This window comes from Pundamilia nyererei, unplaced genomic scaffold (genome assembly GCF_000239375.1).
Source record: "Pundamilia nyererei isolate P.nyererei 1_Seehausen unplaced genomic scaffold, PunNye1.0 scaffold00287, whole genome shotgun sequence".
Classification (NCBI taxonomy): Eukaryota; Metazoa; Chordata; class Actinopteri; order Cichliformes; family Cichlidae; genus Pundamilia; species Pundamilia nyererei.
Window position 1 is genome coordinate 503,106 of NW_005187688.1, and position 14,148 is coordinate 517,253.

The 14,148-nt window shown below is 46.2% G+C and overlaps 1 protein-coding gene across 4 annotated transcripts in view; it reads right to left on the reverse strand.

The window, feature by feature from the left end:
• kalrna (kalirin RhoGEF kinase a) overlaps window positions 1-14,148 on the reverse strand; it is a 163,587-nt gene that overhangs the window by 46,791 nt on the left and 102,648 nt on the right. For 3 of the 4 annotated variants that reach the window (XM_005750789.1, XM_005750788.1, XM_005750790.1), the window contains exons 26-38: window positions 13,601-13,723; window positions 10,797-10,979; window positions 10,592-10,713; window positions 10,138-10,204; window positions 9,950-10,059; window positions 9,562-9,631; window positions 8,525-8,614; window positions 7,440-7,532; window positions 7,193-7,304; window positions 6,927-7,117; window positions 6,713-6,814; window positions 6,485-6,633; window positions 5,387-5,489 (exon numbers count right to left, since the gene is read on the reverse strand). In XM_005750789.1, coding sequence (XP_005750846.1) covers window positions 5,387-5,489; window positions 6,485-6,633; window positions 6,713-6,814; window positions 6,927-7,117; window positions 7,193-7,304; window positions 7,440-7,532; window positions 8,525-8,614; window positions 9,562-9,631; window positions 9,950-10,059; window positions 10,138-10,204; window positions 10,592-10,713; window positions 10,797-10,979; window positions 13,601-13,723 — 1,515 coding nt within the window. The other variant, XM_013915327.1, reaches the window with a different exon arrangement.

The following is a 14,148-nucleotide window of genomic DNA, read 5'->3' on the forward strand; positions in this document are numbered from 1 at the left end:
TGTGTGTGTGTGTGTGTGTGTGTGTGTGTGTGTGTGGGGGGGGAGTGGTTAGAGAGCACATGCAGATGAGTGTGTGACACCACAGTCATATGATCAGCAGATGGCTGCTGTGAGGCTTCGGTCTGAGTGTGAATGCATTCGATTCATGAGAACACGTGTAAACAGTTGCTGCTGAGGAAGGACGTCCTCACCAAGTGATCTGGTCCAACTTTTATAGACATTTTATACATTTACAATCTTATATTTTGATTATATATTAAAATAGTCCAGACACATTTCTAGACGTGTCTGGACGTACTGATAGTACCAGTGAGTGTCTTCATGGACTGGTGCAGTCATGCTGGGACAGGAAGGGGCATTCCCAAACACTCCTCCCAAAGCTGGGAGCATCACATTGTCTGAACTGGATTGTAAGAGTTGCTTTCAGCGGAGCTGAGGGCCAAGCATAGTGCTGGTGTGCTTTAGATCACTGCATCTGAGAGCTGGTATGGAAATCTTGGATGCAGCTGCTCAGCCACAGAGACCCAGTCCATGGAGCTCTCTGCACACCGCCCTCAAGCTTCTCTGAAGCCTGGAGGTCTGCAGAAGGTCAGATCTCTGAGCACTATGCACCTCAGCGCCCACTGACCATGATTTTACGCAGCCAATCACTTTGTGGCTGAAATGGTGTCATTCTCAGTCCAGTCCACTTTGTTATAATACCAGTTACAGTTAACTGTGGAGTATTTAGTCGAGTTGTTGCACAGGTTGCATCCTGGCTCGGTACCACACTGGCATTCACTGAGCTCCTGAGAGCGACCCGTGTAATTGTGAAGTGTAATTTTACTTGTGGCAGTCCAGACACTGGAGATCATAGCTAGCAGCTATGCAGTGAGCTGTATGCTAGTATGCCTCCATGCTCACTATTGTCTCCATTACTATTGTCACTGCTATTATTAAGCGGCCCGTCCAACTGTTGTTTGGGTCTTCATGCAGCGTACATGGATCAAAGAGGAGGATTCTGCTCTGAGGGGTTTGTGTCGTAGGCACTGATTGGTTCACCGCCAAGGCGTACACTTCCTATGATAACCCAGCCCAGGTCAAATCTCCCGGCATCAGGCGGTCGTGAGGGTTGTTGTTCTGTCAGTGGATTTTATGTACGCTGATATATTCATCTCTGCATGTGCAGACTGTGAGGATGCATTACTGCGCCTGGCTTAGAAATGAGAACCATGTTCAATTAAAGTAAAAGTTCAGGATAAAAACGTGTCTTCACTGCTCTGACAGCGGAGCAGTGAAGACCAAGTCATCAGCCGCTGGAACAATGCTTTAAATAACTAAACCACAGTGACTCACTATATCAAAGCAACATCACAGAACGACTCCAGAGACTGACTTATATACCACGACGTTAGAGATGACCTCGCTCAAACTAGATACATGTAACTCAGATAACCAAGTTAAAATGAATAAAATGACCGTTTCACAACTAAATCGATGTAAGAAAGAAATCAGAATCAAAAATATGGATAAAAGGAAAGAAATAATCATGACTATTGTTTGCAAACCTACAATTTCCAACCTTAGATTTGTGACACTGACAGTTTGTCAGAACTAAACGACGCAGCCATTTGCGATACTTACAAGAGGCTGCTTAGACCCATGAGAAGTGCCTTTTAAATGAGCCATAGAAGAAGAAACCCAGCTTACCACAGGAAGTTAAAAACTACTGTCATGATGCCCATCACATCAAACTGGTGAGGCTGTGTTTAACCAACAAAGACAGTGTGGCTGTGTTAAACTGTGGTTTGGGCTGCCTTTGTCTTCATTTAAAACAAAGAGCATAAATATGACAGAGCAATCCCTTACAAGCTTCCATACATGATGAGGGAGTGACAGACCCATGGTGTAGGTGTCACAGGAACAACAAGGAGCCAAGCTGTCCTAAGAGAACCCTGACAGGCCCCCTCCACCTCAGTTAATCTGTCAGTGTGAACGTACGTGCCAGTTTGTTGTTATGTGTTTAAACTAATCTGGTGGCAAAAGGAAAGCTTGAAGCCTAATCTTAAAGCAGAGATCGTGTCCGTGTCCCACACAGGTCTGAAAGCTGGAGGCTCTGCTACTCTAGGAACCACAAATACATGGACAGCGTGAGAGCGAGGTGCACTGTTGTAGTAATATCAGGTCTTTAAGATAACACGGCCCTGATCATTCAAGACAATGGACAAGTCAGATTTAAATCCTTTCCAGATTCAACAGGGAGCCAGAGAAAGAAGCCGAAACAGGAGAATAGGCTCTCTCTTTAGTCCCTTTCAGTACTGTTATATACTGTTATGGAATTTTTCTAGCACTTTACAACCCTGAGCAGCCTGTGCTTGGGCGAGGCTTTCACGTGTCCTGTACCCACACTGATAATGGGTCCCATTCATCAAAAAAAATTGCATAAAAAGCTTAATATCTCAAAAAGTATGAAAGTTATCAGCACCAAAAGATACAGCTGGCGTTAGCAGAATGAGCAGAACAGCTTAAAGTTTGAATGGTGAAAATCGGATGAAAACTGAGGGAGTAGTGAAGCGGCAAAGAAACGGAGCAACTAGAATAAGGTAGAAGAATAACGAGAAACAGGAACACAACAGTGTGATTGGCTCACAGCAGCAGTGACTCAACTCTTCACTACACCTGAAGTTAAATCTCCTATAAAAGATGCTGACGTCATTTTAAGATTGTAATAACAGACTTTGGAAACCCCAGTGTTTCCGGTTTTATTGAATAGTATCCCGTTTGTCTCACTGCACTGAAATGAAAGTCATTATCTTGCTGTAGGATGAACCCCCGACCAACTGGGTGCATACCAGATGGTGCTGCATGGTGCTTCATGGTGCTGTGGTAGCTGTTTAGGTTCAGTCACTGACCCTGGATCAGCAAACAGCCCCAGACCATCACCCTTCCTCCTCCATGTTTGAAGTTGATGCCACACACTGTGGAACCGTCCTTTCACCTTCTTGACGCCGTACAAAGATCCTGCACGATGATCAGCCGTCACACAGCTGCTAACTCTCAGAAACTTGTCTGTAAGTGCAAAGCCTGATCAGCTTATTTGCCAAAATCAATGAACTTAAAATGTCTGTGACAGTTTGCTGAAGTGTTTACAGACTGCACACAGCCGCCTGCTGCCAACGACCAGTCAGGTTTGAGGCGTACATGAGAGTGAAAATCCAATACCACACGGTAGAGTTACCAACCCTCTACATAGAGCAGTGTTTCCCAACCTTTTAGAGCCACAGCACATAGGAAATTCACACATCACCAAACAAAAATGTCCCAAAAAGCAAACTGGTCCCTGCCTTTGTCTTTGTCCCCTGAATTGGTCCCTGCGCAGCAGGCAAAGCGGGATTGGCTCGGTTTGTCCCCAGTTACCTTTCTTCCCTTCTTCTGACCACTACTCATGCTGGGCCTTCATCTGGGTTGGAGCTTTCTCCAGGACTGGGTCAGACTGACTACTTTATCTTTTCTAGGGACACTACTTCTTGCTTACAGCCGTTCACTTGCATGCTCTTCCTTGCGTGATTGACTGAATATTTAAAAAACTGCAAAGACAGTTCCCAAAGAAAAACGCAGCCTGAGTGACAGATTGTAAGAAGCTTTCTAATGAATTCAGTCACATTTCACACATATGAAGTAATGAGATTTGATTTGAGAACATTTTAGTGCTTCAGACTGCTGATGGAGAAGTTTGAGAGAACCAATGAGTACACATTAAGAACGACTGCTGTACTGAACAAACATGTCTGCTCAGATCATTGATTTAATACAGCTGTCTCCACGATACACAAGGGATTGATGCACTTGTATGATAATAAATCCCTGCGGGTCAGCAGAGCCATGGGAACACAACAAACGATTACAGCATCAGCCTTGACACATGAGCAAAAAACAATGTTTCATTGTGCTTCTGGGGAAAATACTCGTCCAGAAACTACAATCATGAACTGCAAGAAAAGACAAACAGCTCTAAGCAAAGGACTTTAGCATGAAAACTCACAGCACTGTCCCTATTTTACCACCAAATTACAAAACAGCTCAATGTAAAGACTCGGAAACCAGAAATAAAGACATGTGACTCTCACGGTTGAAGCTGTGAAATAAATCAGAGCAAACTGCAGGACAAAAGCTTTTTTACTTCTGAGGTTTGGTTTTTTGGACAACAGCAGAGGAGGCTCCAAAAATAGGCAAGCTGGAGTTTTCTAAATCCTAGAAACAATAAACCAGAGCAGAGCAACAACACGCCCACACTCAGAAAGGACTGGAAAAACTCATTCTGTTTTCATTGGACAGAAAGAGGTGGGGTCCACACACATGTAAAAAACACAGGTCAGAGCGTCGCTGCCTGTGGGATTGATGGCGTCTACATGCACGGTGTGGACGCATGTTTCAGACAAACAGAGTCTGGTGTGATTCTGTGTGTGCTGCTGACATTTAGAGGCGAGCCAGCGTGTAGGCGTGAGGGCTGCACTGTGAAAAGGACACACCATGTAACTCTACAGCAGGAGGCCATGACTGACATCTGTGTCAGGTTTTCCATGTTTGTGTGTGTGTGTGTGTGTGTGCTGACAAACAGCCAAGACAAGAATCGCACCAAACTCATGTCTACGATTATGCCCTTTTGATTGTTTGCTCATATTCACTGAGCTTCCTCATATAAGGAGCTCATCCTCGTGATGAAGTAAACATTTTTTTAAAAGGAAAAAATAAAACAAAGCGCCTAAAAAGCTCTCAAGATGGAGAACTCGTAGCAGAGGAAAGGCTCAAGAGGCCAAAGTTGTTTCTGGCAGTGAACGTGGACGAACACACCTCCACCTGCGACTGACACCGACGGAAATGAGACTCATCTATCTGTGCAGTTGACCATGTGATCCTGTGCTTAATTATCGCTGACAAACATAAAACTGAGCTGCAGCGAATGTGATGTCATCAGTGCACAGAGTGACAACAGTTTGGAGCCAAGTGTCCGTCCTCAGCCTGAGTGTTCGTGTCTATGGCTCCGAGTAACTGGACAAGTTAAACATAAGAATGTGAAAAACAGCGATAAGATAAGACCTGGATTCTGCACCTTCATACAGCTAAAGCAGCAACAAAAGGTCTTACTTTGATGTCAGAGGCTGCCTGGTAGGAGTCCGTGCAGGTGCCTGCACACAGCCTGAAAAGGGCTTTCACAACTGATTGTTTTTCTGGCAGCATTGTTGATGACTTCTCGTTCACATGTGTGAACTGAACACACACTCCAAACAGTGAGCATGCCCAGCCCCTGCTGCTGCTCACTTAAGCTGCACAGGAAACCCTGTAGCGCTGATACAGCTGTGGGTCGTCAGCTCGTCAGTATCAGATGCTCAGCGACGGTGTTTCCTACCTTGTCGCTGTCTACAGTGTTCTGGGATGTCCTGGATGCAATTGAGATGGTGTCTGGTTGGCTGCTGCCGTCTCCCTGACTGTCTCCGTCTTCACCTCCCTCCCTGCAGAAACACACAGCACAACCAGGATGAATGTGAAAGGCCTTACTGACGAGGCTAACAATCATTTTTTACACATTTCATATCATTCCATGTCCTCTGTATGTCCTTTTGGTCCGATTCCCGTTCCACCCAGCAGAAACGGCTAAGCTAGCTCTACTCATGTGATGCACATGTGATGTCACAGAATGGGTTGCTGTTAAGTTACAGGACTTAATGTCTGTGGCACACTTTAAAATAACTGCTGTTTATCTGAAACCTGTGAATGAAACATGAATACAAACATCGGTCTTCATTCATCGTGTAAATTAGAACCCATTCACTTCCTCCTGCTTATCCAGTTAAGGGTCAGGGGGCCTGGAGCCTCTGTCAGCTTCCACAGGGCAAGAGGCGAGGCACACCTACGCCCAGTTTACGGCCTAACCCCACTAACTGCATGTGTGTGGACTGCAGGTACAAGCCGGAGTACGCCCACACATAATGCTCCACACAAACCCACGATATTCTTGCTGTGAGGCTAACACTGAGTCATGGTTAAAATAAACGCTGCTTATTTCTCTATTTTTCAGCAGCTTCAGTCTTCCACATATCTGTGACGGTAATAACAGGACAGTCCTACCGCTCCCTTTGTGCCCACGCTTGTGTTTCTGTCACGGTGAATCCACGGTAAATGGTAAATGGTAAGTGGCCTGTATTTGTATAGCACTTTACTAGTCCCTAAGGACCCCAAAGTGCTTTACACATCCAGTCATCCACCCATTCACACACTGGTGATGGCAGCTACATGTAGCCACAGCCACCCTGGGGCGCACTGACAGAGGCGAGGCTGCCGGACACTGGCGCCACCGGGCCCTCTGACCACCACCAGTAGGCGGTGAAGTGTCTTTCCCAAGGACACAACGACCGAGACTGTCGGAGCCGGGACTCGAACCTTCATCCATCAATCTGTGTGCTACTGTGTGCTACAGTAATCCCAGCAAAAGTATGTGTTTCTTCACCTTTTAGCATTATTCCTGGGTTTGGTCAGTGCTGGTGTTTTAGGCAGGTGAAGCGGCTCCTTAAGCGCCCCCTTCAGGTGAGTCATCCTCTCCTGGATCACCTCCCTGATGTTCTTAATCCAGTCTTGTTTAGCTTCCATACTGGATGCCTGGAGAAGTCACAGCTTTAATATCCCAGCTGATGAAAGCAGAGAGCCCAGACTTTCGTTTACATTTAATTTCACGTACTTTCAGCACAGTTTTATTATCAGAGGATGGGGTTCTTCCAGCCCACACAGCAAATTTACAAGGGTCGCCCTCAATGTGCTCAGTCACCCCCAACTCTGACGTCTGCGGGAAGAGTAAGGGAGGGGGTACAGTTAAAGCAACAACAGCTATTTCTACATGTATGTGGACACAAACACAGCGAGAACATCAGTCGTGGCTGAAACCACCCGCTCACCAGTAGTCTGTTCTTGTACTGGTACTTGGTTCTGCCAGCTGAGTCTTTGATCTCTTTGCTAAAGACCAAAGAGAACTCAAACAGGAAGAGGTGCCGGTCCCTACCCTTCCTGATGAGCGAGCGTGGATCCCAAACCTGAAAACTGTCCTGCAGGATCAGCTCACCCTGCACCTCCAGGTTCTCCTCAAAGCCTACAGAAGAGCCGAGCATGAACAACCATGTTTCACATCGGTGCTAGGAGGAAGTGTGCGAGGACGGTCTCTTACCCTCTAACATGGCGAGATGCATGGCGTCGTTTGCTCTCTTAGGAACGCTGAGCATCACCTCCAAACCGTCTTTGATCTCTCCCTTTCCCTCCTCGCAGCAGGACAATAACTCCTGCAGGAGGACAGGACGAGATGTTAAAACTGATGAAAGGGGATCGATCTATAAATATTTGCTCCATTTAAACCACACGTTCTACGAGTTCCCACTCAGCGCGTGGGCGGATTCACCCACACTGGTTCTGTTCACCTTTAGCAGTAGTTGGTACTTGGTGATCCTCTGGACCGGTTTGATGAGGTAGGAGGAGATTGAGTTAGCCAGTCCTCGTCTCTGCTGAATCTCCTGCACACAGCAGAAATGTGTATATTAAATGTCCAACGCTTGTAAACGTCAGTGCAACAGCACCATCTGCTGACAGAAGAGCAATTACACAATGTTTGTGCGTACAGGGAGAAATCGCAGCATGCCACTGAGTCTATTTGTCTTCCACATGTGCTCGACAAATGAACCCGGCACGCTGAGTGTAACACAGCGAGTGTGTGTTGATCCAATCAGCTTCTTTAGTATAAAAACAGCATCAGGTCTTTTAATGGGGTTAAAAAACCGTGACCATACTTTGATTCCCAAAAAAGAGGCCGATTGGCCCAGTCATGAAAAACTTGTAGCTCAGGCAGTAGAGCAGGTCATCTACTGATCGGAAGGTTGGTGGTTCGATTCCTGGCTTCCTCTAGCCTGCATGCCAAATATCCTTGGGCAAGATACTAGATAGCAACTTGCCCAAATTGCTATCCAATGCAGTATGGGTGTGAATGGGTGAATGCACAAGTTGAGTGCTCAGAAGAGTAAGAAAGTGCTATATAACATATTTAAACGACGCCTCCTCGGTGCGGTTCATGAAATAAAACATGTCACTCAGGCTTTTACAGCAAGTGCAGAAAGAGGACGATTGGTCGCCCGAGTTTAAAGGAGCCCAGAACGTGCCAGCTGATGCTGTAAAAATGCTAAACAAGCATTTGCAAATGAAACTGAGAAATCTGACTCGTTCTTAGAAAAGTACATCCTCATCTATAAAGTGAAGCTTCCTCCTCTTCATCAGAGTGTTTGGGAGCTGCAGTCAGCTGCTCTATGTTTTCACAAGCTGTTCAGTAACTAACTCAGCAAGTGTCCTGCATCGGAGCCACTTTAATATATCAAACATGAGACAGATGTTAGCTTCACAAACATGGAGATACAGATGTAACATGATCTTATATTTTTTCCCAGAACAATCAAACGTCAATCAAAAGAAAACGACAGGCGGGGACAAGAAGCCTCGATGGTGCTGTGATACTCACATCAAAGAAGGTGCCTGCGTGCTCCAGGATCAGCTGGCTGGAGTCTGGTTTGTTCTTGCAGTAATCCACATATATGTGGAACTTATCAGCCTGGAAAAGGAGAGGAGGCAGCTTTACGCCCTGCTTACACTTGCAGCTACCTGGGACGCCAGTTCAGCTCAGTGTGACACGTGGCCACGGTGCAGGTTTGACTCACACCTGCAGTCCTTGTCTTTCCCCCTCTCCCCACTTTCCCGTCTTTCATCACTGCTCAACCATCCAACAGCTGCATAAAAATGCCCCAAAATAACCGTGATAGAATAAAACAGCTGATACTGTGTGTGCACACTTTGCCGATGAAGGTTAAACAGATAAGAAGCATGACTGCAGGACAGTGTTTCATGCATTCACTGAGATCCTGTCTTTGCTCTGCTTTAATGGCTTCTTAAATGGCTGTTTTATTTTTTGTGTTGCCGTGTGGGCGCTGCTGACCTTCAGCTGCACCGAGCAGCAGAGCTGTAACATAAAAACCTCTCCACTGCAGCCACTCTGTGCTTTGGATGCTGCATTTTAAACCTTTTTCTTGCTTGTTCTGTTCCTGGTGAGCTGCAGAGTCACAGCTCCATCATTTCTTCACTGTGTGCCAGTTTCCTGTGAAGATGGAGGTGCCTGTAACTGCCCAGCATGACCTCGAGCACAGTCATTTGCTCACACTGTGCTCGATCCTAGCAGTGCTTCATGTGAACAGACCGAAGCCTCGCTGTGGACAGAAGCAGTCCTACGGGCTCGTCACCTACCAGAACAGATACGCTAACTCGCTGACCACAGCGCCATCTTGTGATTTGTTGCAGTATCACACAAGAATACAGCCTCCTTTCAACTTTGATGTCACAGCTGTCCTTTCTTCATATTCTGCTGACAGCTTTCAGGAGGTTTATTTAAGAGAAGAGGAAGTTTAGGGGCTAACCTGCTCTAAAATAACACTTACAATGTCGTCACTAGGAGCTACTGATGATACTCGAAAGCTTTCTGAACAGTGTTTCCACTGTGACTCTCACCCAGGTGACAAAGCAGTGACCCACGTCCTCTGGAAGCTGCTCATAGTTTACCAGCTCCTTTAGGAAAGTACTGCAAAGACACAAACAAACAGACTGTATATTTTTACTGTAAATCACTCAAGTAACTCAGACATTGTTCAGAATGGTGATATGTGAAACCTCCAGATGCTGTGAATGAGTTTAAAGCGTTGCTGCTCATTGAACTAATACGTGGGTTTGTGCAGGGACCACAAAGAGATGAGACACAAATGAGTTTGTCGTGGACAGCTGGGGGGGGGGGGGTGGCCCATGCATGAACACACACAGTATATTAACAGGGTTCAGAGCTCAACTGAACACACACACAGACAGCACATTCAGCTGCAGACCTAATCTAAACGTCACTCACTTGCTGTGGAAGTCATATATCTCCTGCATGTTACCAAATATGATGTGCTCTTTGTTAGCAATGCCAGGTGGGATCTCCTCTACACCGTTGGTCATCTCCAACAGGTACGTCTGACGGGCACACAGAGCCGTCAGCCACACAGCACAAACGTACTAATGTCCACAAACAAACTCGCTCGTTGTTCTCACCTCTAAACACTCCTGAAGGTCTCTGACGTAGGTCTTCTCTGTCTGCAAGAGCTCTGCCATGATGAACCTGAGACAGGAAAAGACTTGAGACTAAAACGCAAACCAAAGACTGATCCTCAGAAACACGTGAAGGCAAAACGACTGAAAGCAGCACAGCTGTAAGGATGCATTCACGTCACGTCAGTGTGCAGACTTTGGTTTAGCTAACGTGTGACGCTTCCACAGACAGCAGCCACTCTAACAGAAGACAGCTGAAGTCACTGCAGTAACACCCCCACCGAATCTGTATGTATCATAACTTTGTGTTGTTTTCACACCCGTGACCTGTACAGGAGCAGAGGCGACCTCGTCTGTGGAGTGGATGTGAGTGGATGTGAGTGGCTGCGATCGAACGAGGTGGACTACTGTAGTGACACATGATGATGACTCGGTCCTCCTTTCTTTCCAAACTCACTCTTTCTTCCTGGCAGACTTCCTCTTCTCCTCGTTGACCTCATGGTTGGGGTCACGCAGTTTGACCTCCGGGTCATCTGTCAGGCTGGCAGGGATGGTGTCCAGTTCCAGGTCTTTGTTGTCCTGCACAGAGAACATCATTTCTGCCAGTAATCAGAAGATGTTTCTGGGACTGCACTGGCACAAGTGTGTGTTGCTGTTTTCACCTCAGAGCTCATTCCCAGGCTCCTCTCCAGGCTCTCCTGGTATTTGCCCATCCGTGCAGAGAAGTCACGGTACCTGCGGTCCACCGTGCTCACCCAGCGCTTCAGCTCCAGCACGTGGGCGTGCCCCTTCTCCACCAGACTGTCTGCCAGCTGGATCAGCAGCTTCACCTTCTCCTTGGTTTGCTGCAGGATGTTGTCAGACACACAAATTACAGAAGCTGAGGAGTCGCTGATGTTCAGCATCCCTACGTGGCCCTTTGTGAAACACACTAATATCTTGTGGGACATTTGTAAGTACATCTTTGAATATCTCGTATCTGTTGTCAGGTCCCACTCTGTGTGGGCTCATTATGACCGCATATACATCCTTCTGCACAAAGATGAAACCAGTGGGTGTAGCTGCTTCTCTTCTGTCACGCTGGAGATGATTCACTGCAGGTGTTCACGTCTATCTGTGGAGTGTCTGCATTTATCAGTAACTCCAGTTTTAGCAAATTTAGAATAGAATAGAATAGAATTCAACTTTATTGTCATTGCACACGCACAGGTACAGGGCAACGAAATGCAGTTTGCATCCACCCAGAAGTGCTTTAGTGATATAGATATATTACAACATATATTAGCAATAATATAGATATGTAAGTATATTACACTGGCTCCCTGTAAAATGTCGAGTTTAAGATTGAAAGTTTTAAATAATATGGCGCCCTGTTATTTAAATGAACTCCTCAACATGTGTGACAAAAGAGCACTGAGATGCTCTTAGCACAACCAGGTCTGGAAGCACAGAGGAGCTCGGGCAGCAGCAGCCAGACTGGAAGAATCTGCCAGAGGAGACTCGTACGTCAGACTCGGTTCAGTCTTTTAAATCGCGTCTTAAAACGCACTTTTTGACCCTGGCTGACCCTGAGTACCATCAGGCCTGTTTGATGTTTTTCTTGTTAATTCACTGTCGTCTTATTTATCTGAATTTGTTCCTCTATTGTTTTCTGTTGTTTTAACTGATGGTGAAGCACTTTGGTCGACTCTGTTGTTCTTCAGTGTGCTCTACAAACACATTTTGAGTTGAACTGTAACATTTTCCCATGTTTGACCAGGAAATCCTGCTCAGAGTGTTTAGTTTTATTAGAAGCAGTTAACAGTCTACTCATCCTCTAATATTAATCACTATTTTCACTATATTCAGATTCGTTCCTGATTTTGCACTCTTTACATGTTGAGGGTTGATCATAATCATCCCTCAACTGCTTGAAAGCTGTGAGGTGTTGATGACCCACCTCACCGCTCTGCTGTCAGACCCACGTGTGAAAGTGGAAAATGACCAAACAATTGATGCAAACCAAAACTTTAAGCCTAGTAAAGTCAAAAGTTTGGGCACGCCTTCTCCTTTAATGGTTTTTCTTTGTTTTCATGATTATTTACATTGTAGATTCTCATTGAAGGCAATGAACACACACATGGAATTATGCAGTAAACAAAAAGTGAGCTGCATGAGGTCGTCGCCTGAAATGGTTTCCAACAGTCCTGAAGGAGTTCAGAGATGCTGAGCACTTGTTGGTCCTTTGCCTTCACTCTGCGCTCCATCTCATCCCAAACCATCTCCACTGGGTGTAGGTCAGGTGACAGTGCAGGCCTCCATCACTCCCCTTCTTGGTCAAACAGCTCTCACACAGCCTGGAGGTGTTTGGGGTCATGACATGTGGCTGCAGGATGCTGTGGTAGCTGTGCTGGTTCAGTCTGCCTTTAGTTTGGAATAAATCTCCAACAGTGTCACCAGCAAACCCCCCCCACACACACACACCATCACACCTCCTCCTCCATGCTTCACAGAGGGAACCATGCACGTAGAGACCATCGTTCACCTTTTCTGTGTTGCACAAAGACACGGCAGGTGGAAGCAAACATCTCCGATTTGGACTCATGAGACCAAAGCACAGATGGTCTAAAGTCCATTCGTTGTGTTTCTTGACCCAAACAAATCTCTGCTTGTTGCTTTTCCTCAGTCGTGGTCTCTCAGCAGCTGTCTGACCATGAAGGCCTGATTCACACAGTCTCCTCTGAACATGCAGAGATGTGTCTGCTATCTGGGCTCTGATCTGAGCTGCTGCTAACTTGTGATTTGTGAGGCTGGTGACTGGGATGAACGTATCCTCAGCAGCAGAGGGACTCCTGGTCTTCCTTTCCTGGGGCGTCCTCATGTCAGACAGCTTCATCGTGGTCTTGATGGTTTTTACGACTGCACAAGTTTTAGCAGTTTTCCGACTGACTGACCTTCAGTTCTTAAAGCAATGATGGGCTGTTGTTTCTCTTCACTCAGCTGATTGGTTCTCGCCGTAATATGAATTCTAACAGTTGTCAAACAGGCCTGTCAGCTGTGCACCAACCTGACTGCTGCACAGCACAACTGATGGTCCCAACGTCATTAAGAAGGCAACAAACCCCACCATGAACCCTGACAGGCTCACCTGTGAGGTGAAACCTGAGAGAAGGTTTGCAGCGCTGTCAACAAAGAAAGGGGGGAATCTAAAATATGAGACTTTAGAGTTTTTTACAGAGCTTTGCTACATAATTCTATAAATCTGCTTCAGATATTTGATGTCTTCAGTTTGTGTCTACGATGCAGAAAGTAGTAAAGACAAAGAAAAACCATTAAAGGAGAAGGCGTGTCCAAACGTTTGACTGGTAGTGAAGTCCAAATACAAATCAGAGTGTGTAGGGTGAACATCTGTCTGTTCACACACACACACACACACACACACACACACACACACACACACACACACACACACACACAGAGGACATACTTTGGCACAAAGTCTGAAGTGATGGTAGTCATTGAGAAGCTGCTGTGTTTCCTCGCTGCTGTCACCGGGTGACGTGTGCGTGGCCAGGTAAACCTCACCTGTCTCCTGGATCCAATCCAGTGCCTGCACACAACAACACAAAAACACCACATATAGAGTTGATCCTGCCCCTTTGTGTTAACTGTGCCTCTCATTCCTGGTGCCAGAGGATTGTTGGAAAAGGTGATCACGAGGGCAGTGGACCCCGGGGCGGTGGCCCGATGTCCATGATGCCATTAATGGACATAGAAGCGCTGAGTGGGCCGAGGAGTGACACAGCGCAACGTATGGTGACCTCTTGACCTCGTGGTCAAGAGACGGAGTGTGGAGATCAGGGAAATATTTTATCAATCAATCAATCAATCAATCTTTATTTATAAAGCACTTTTCATACAGAGAAAATGTAGCACAAAGTGCTTTACATAGTTAAAAGCAGCCCACCCCACCCTCCAACTCACTCCCCACACTCTCAATACACATATATCCCCCCACCCACACACACATACACA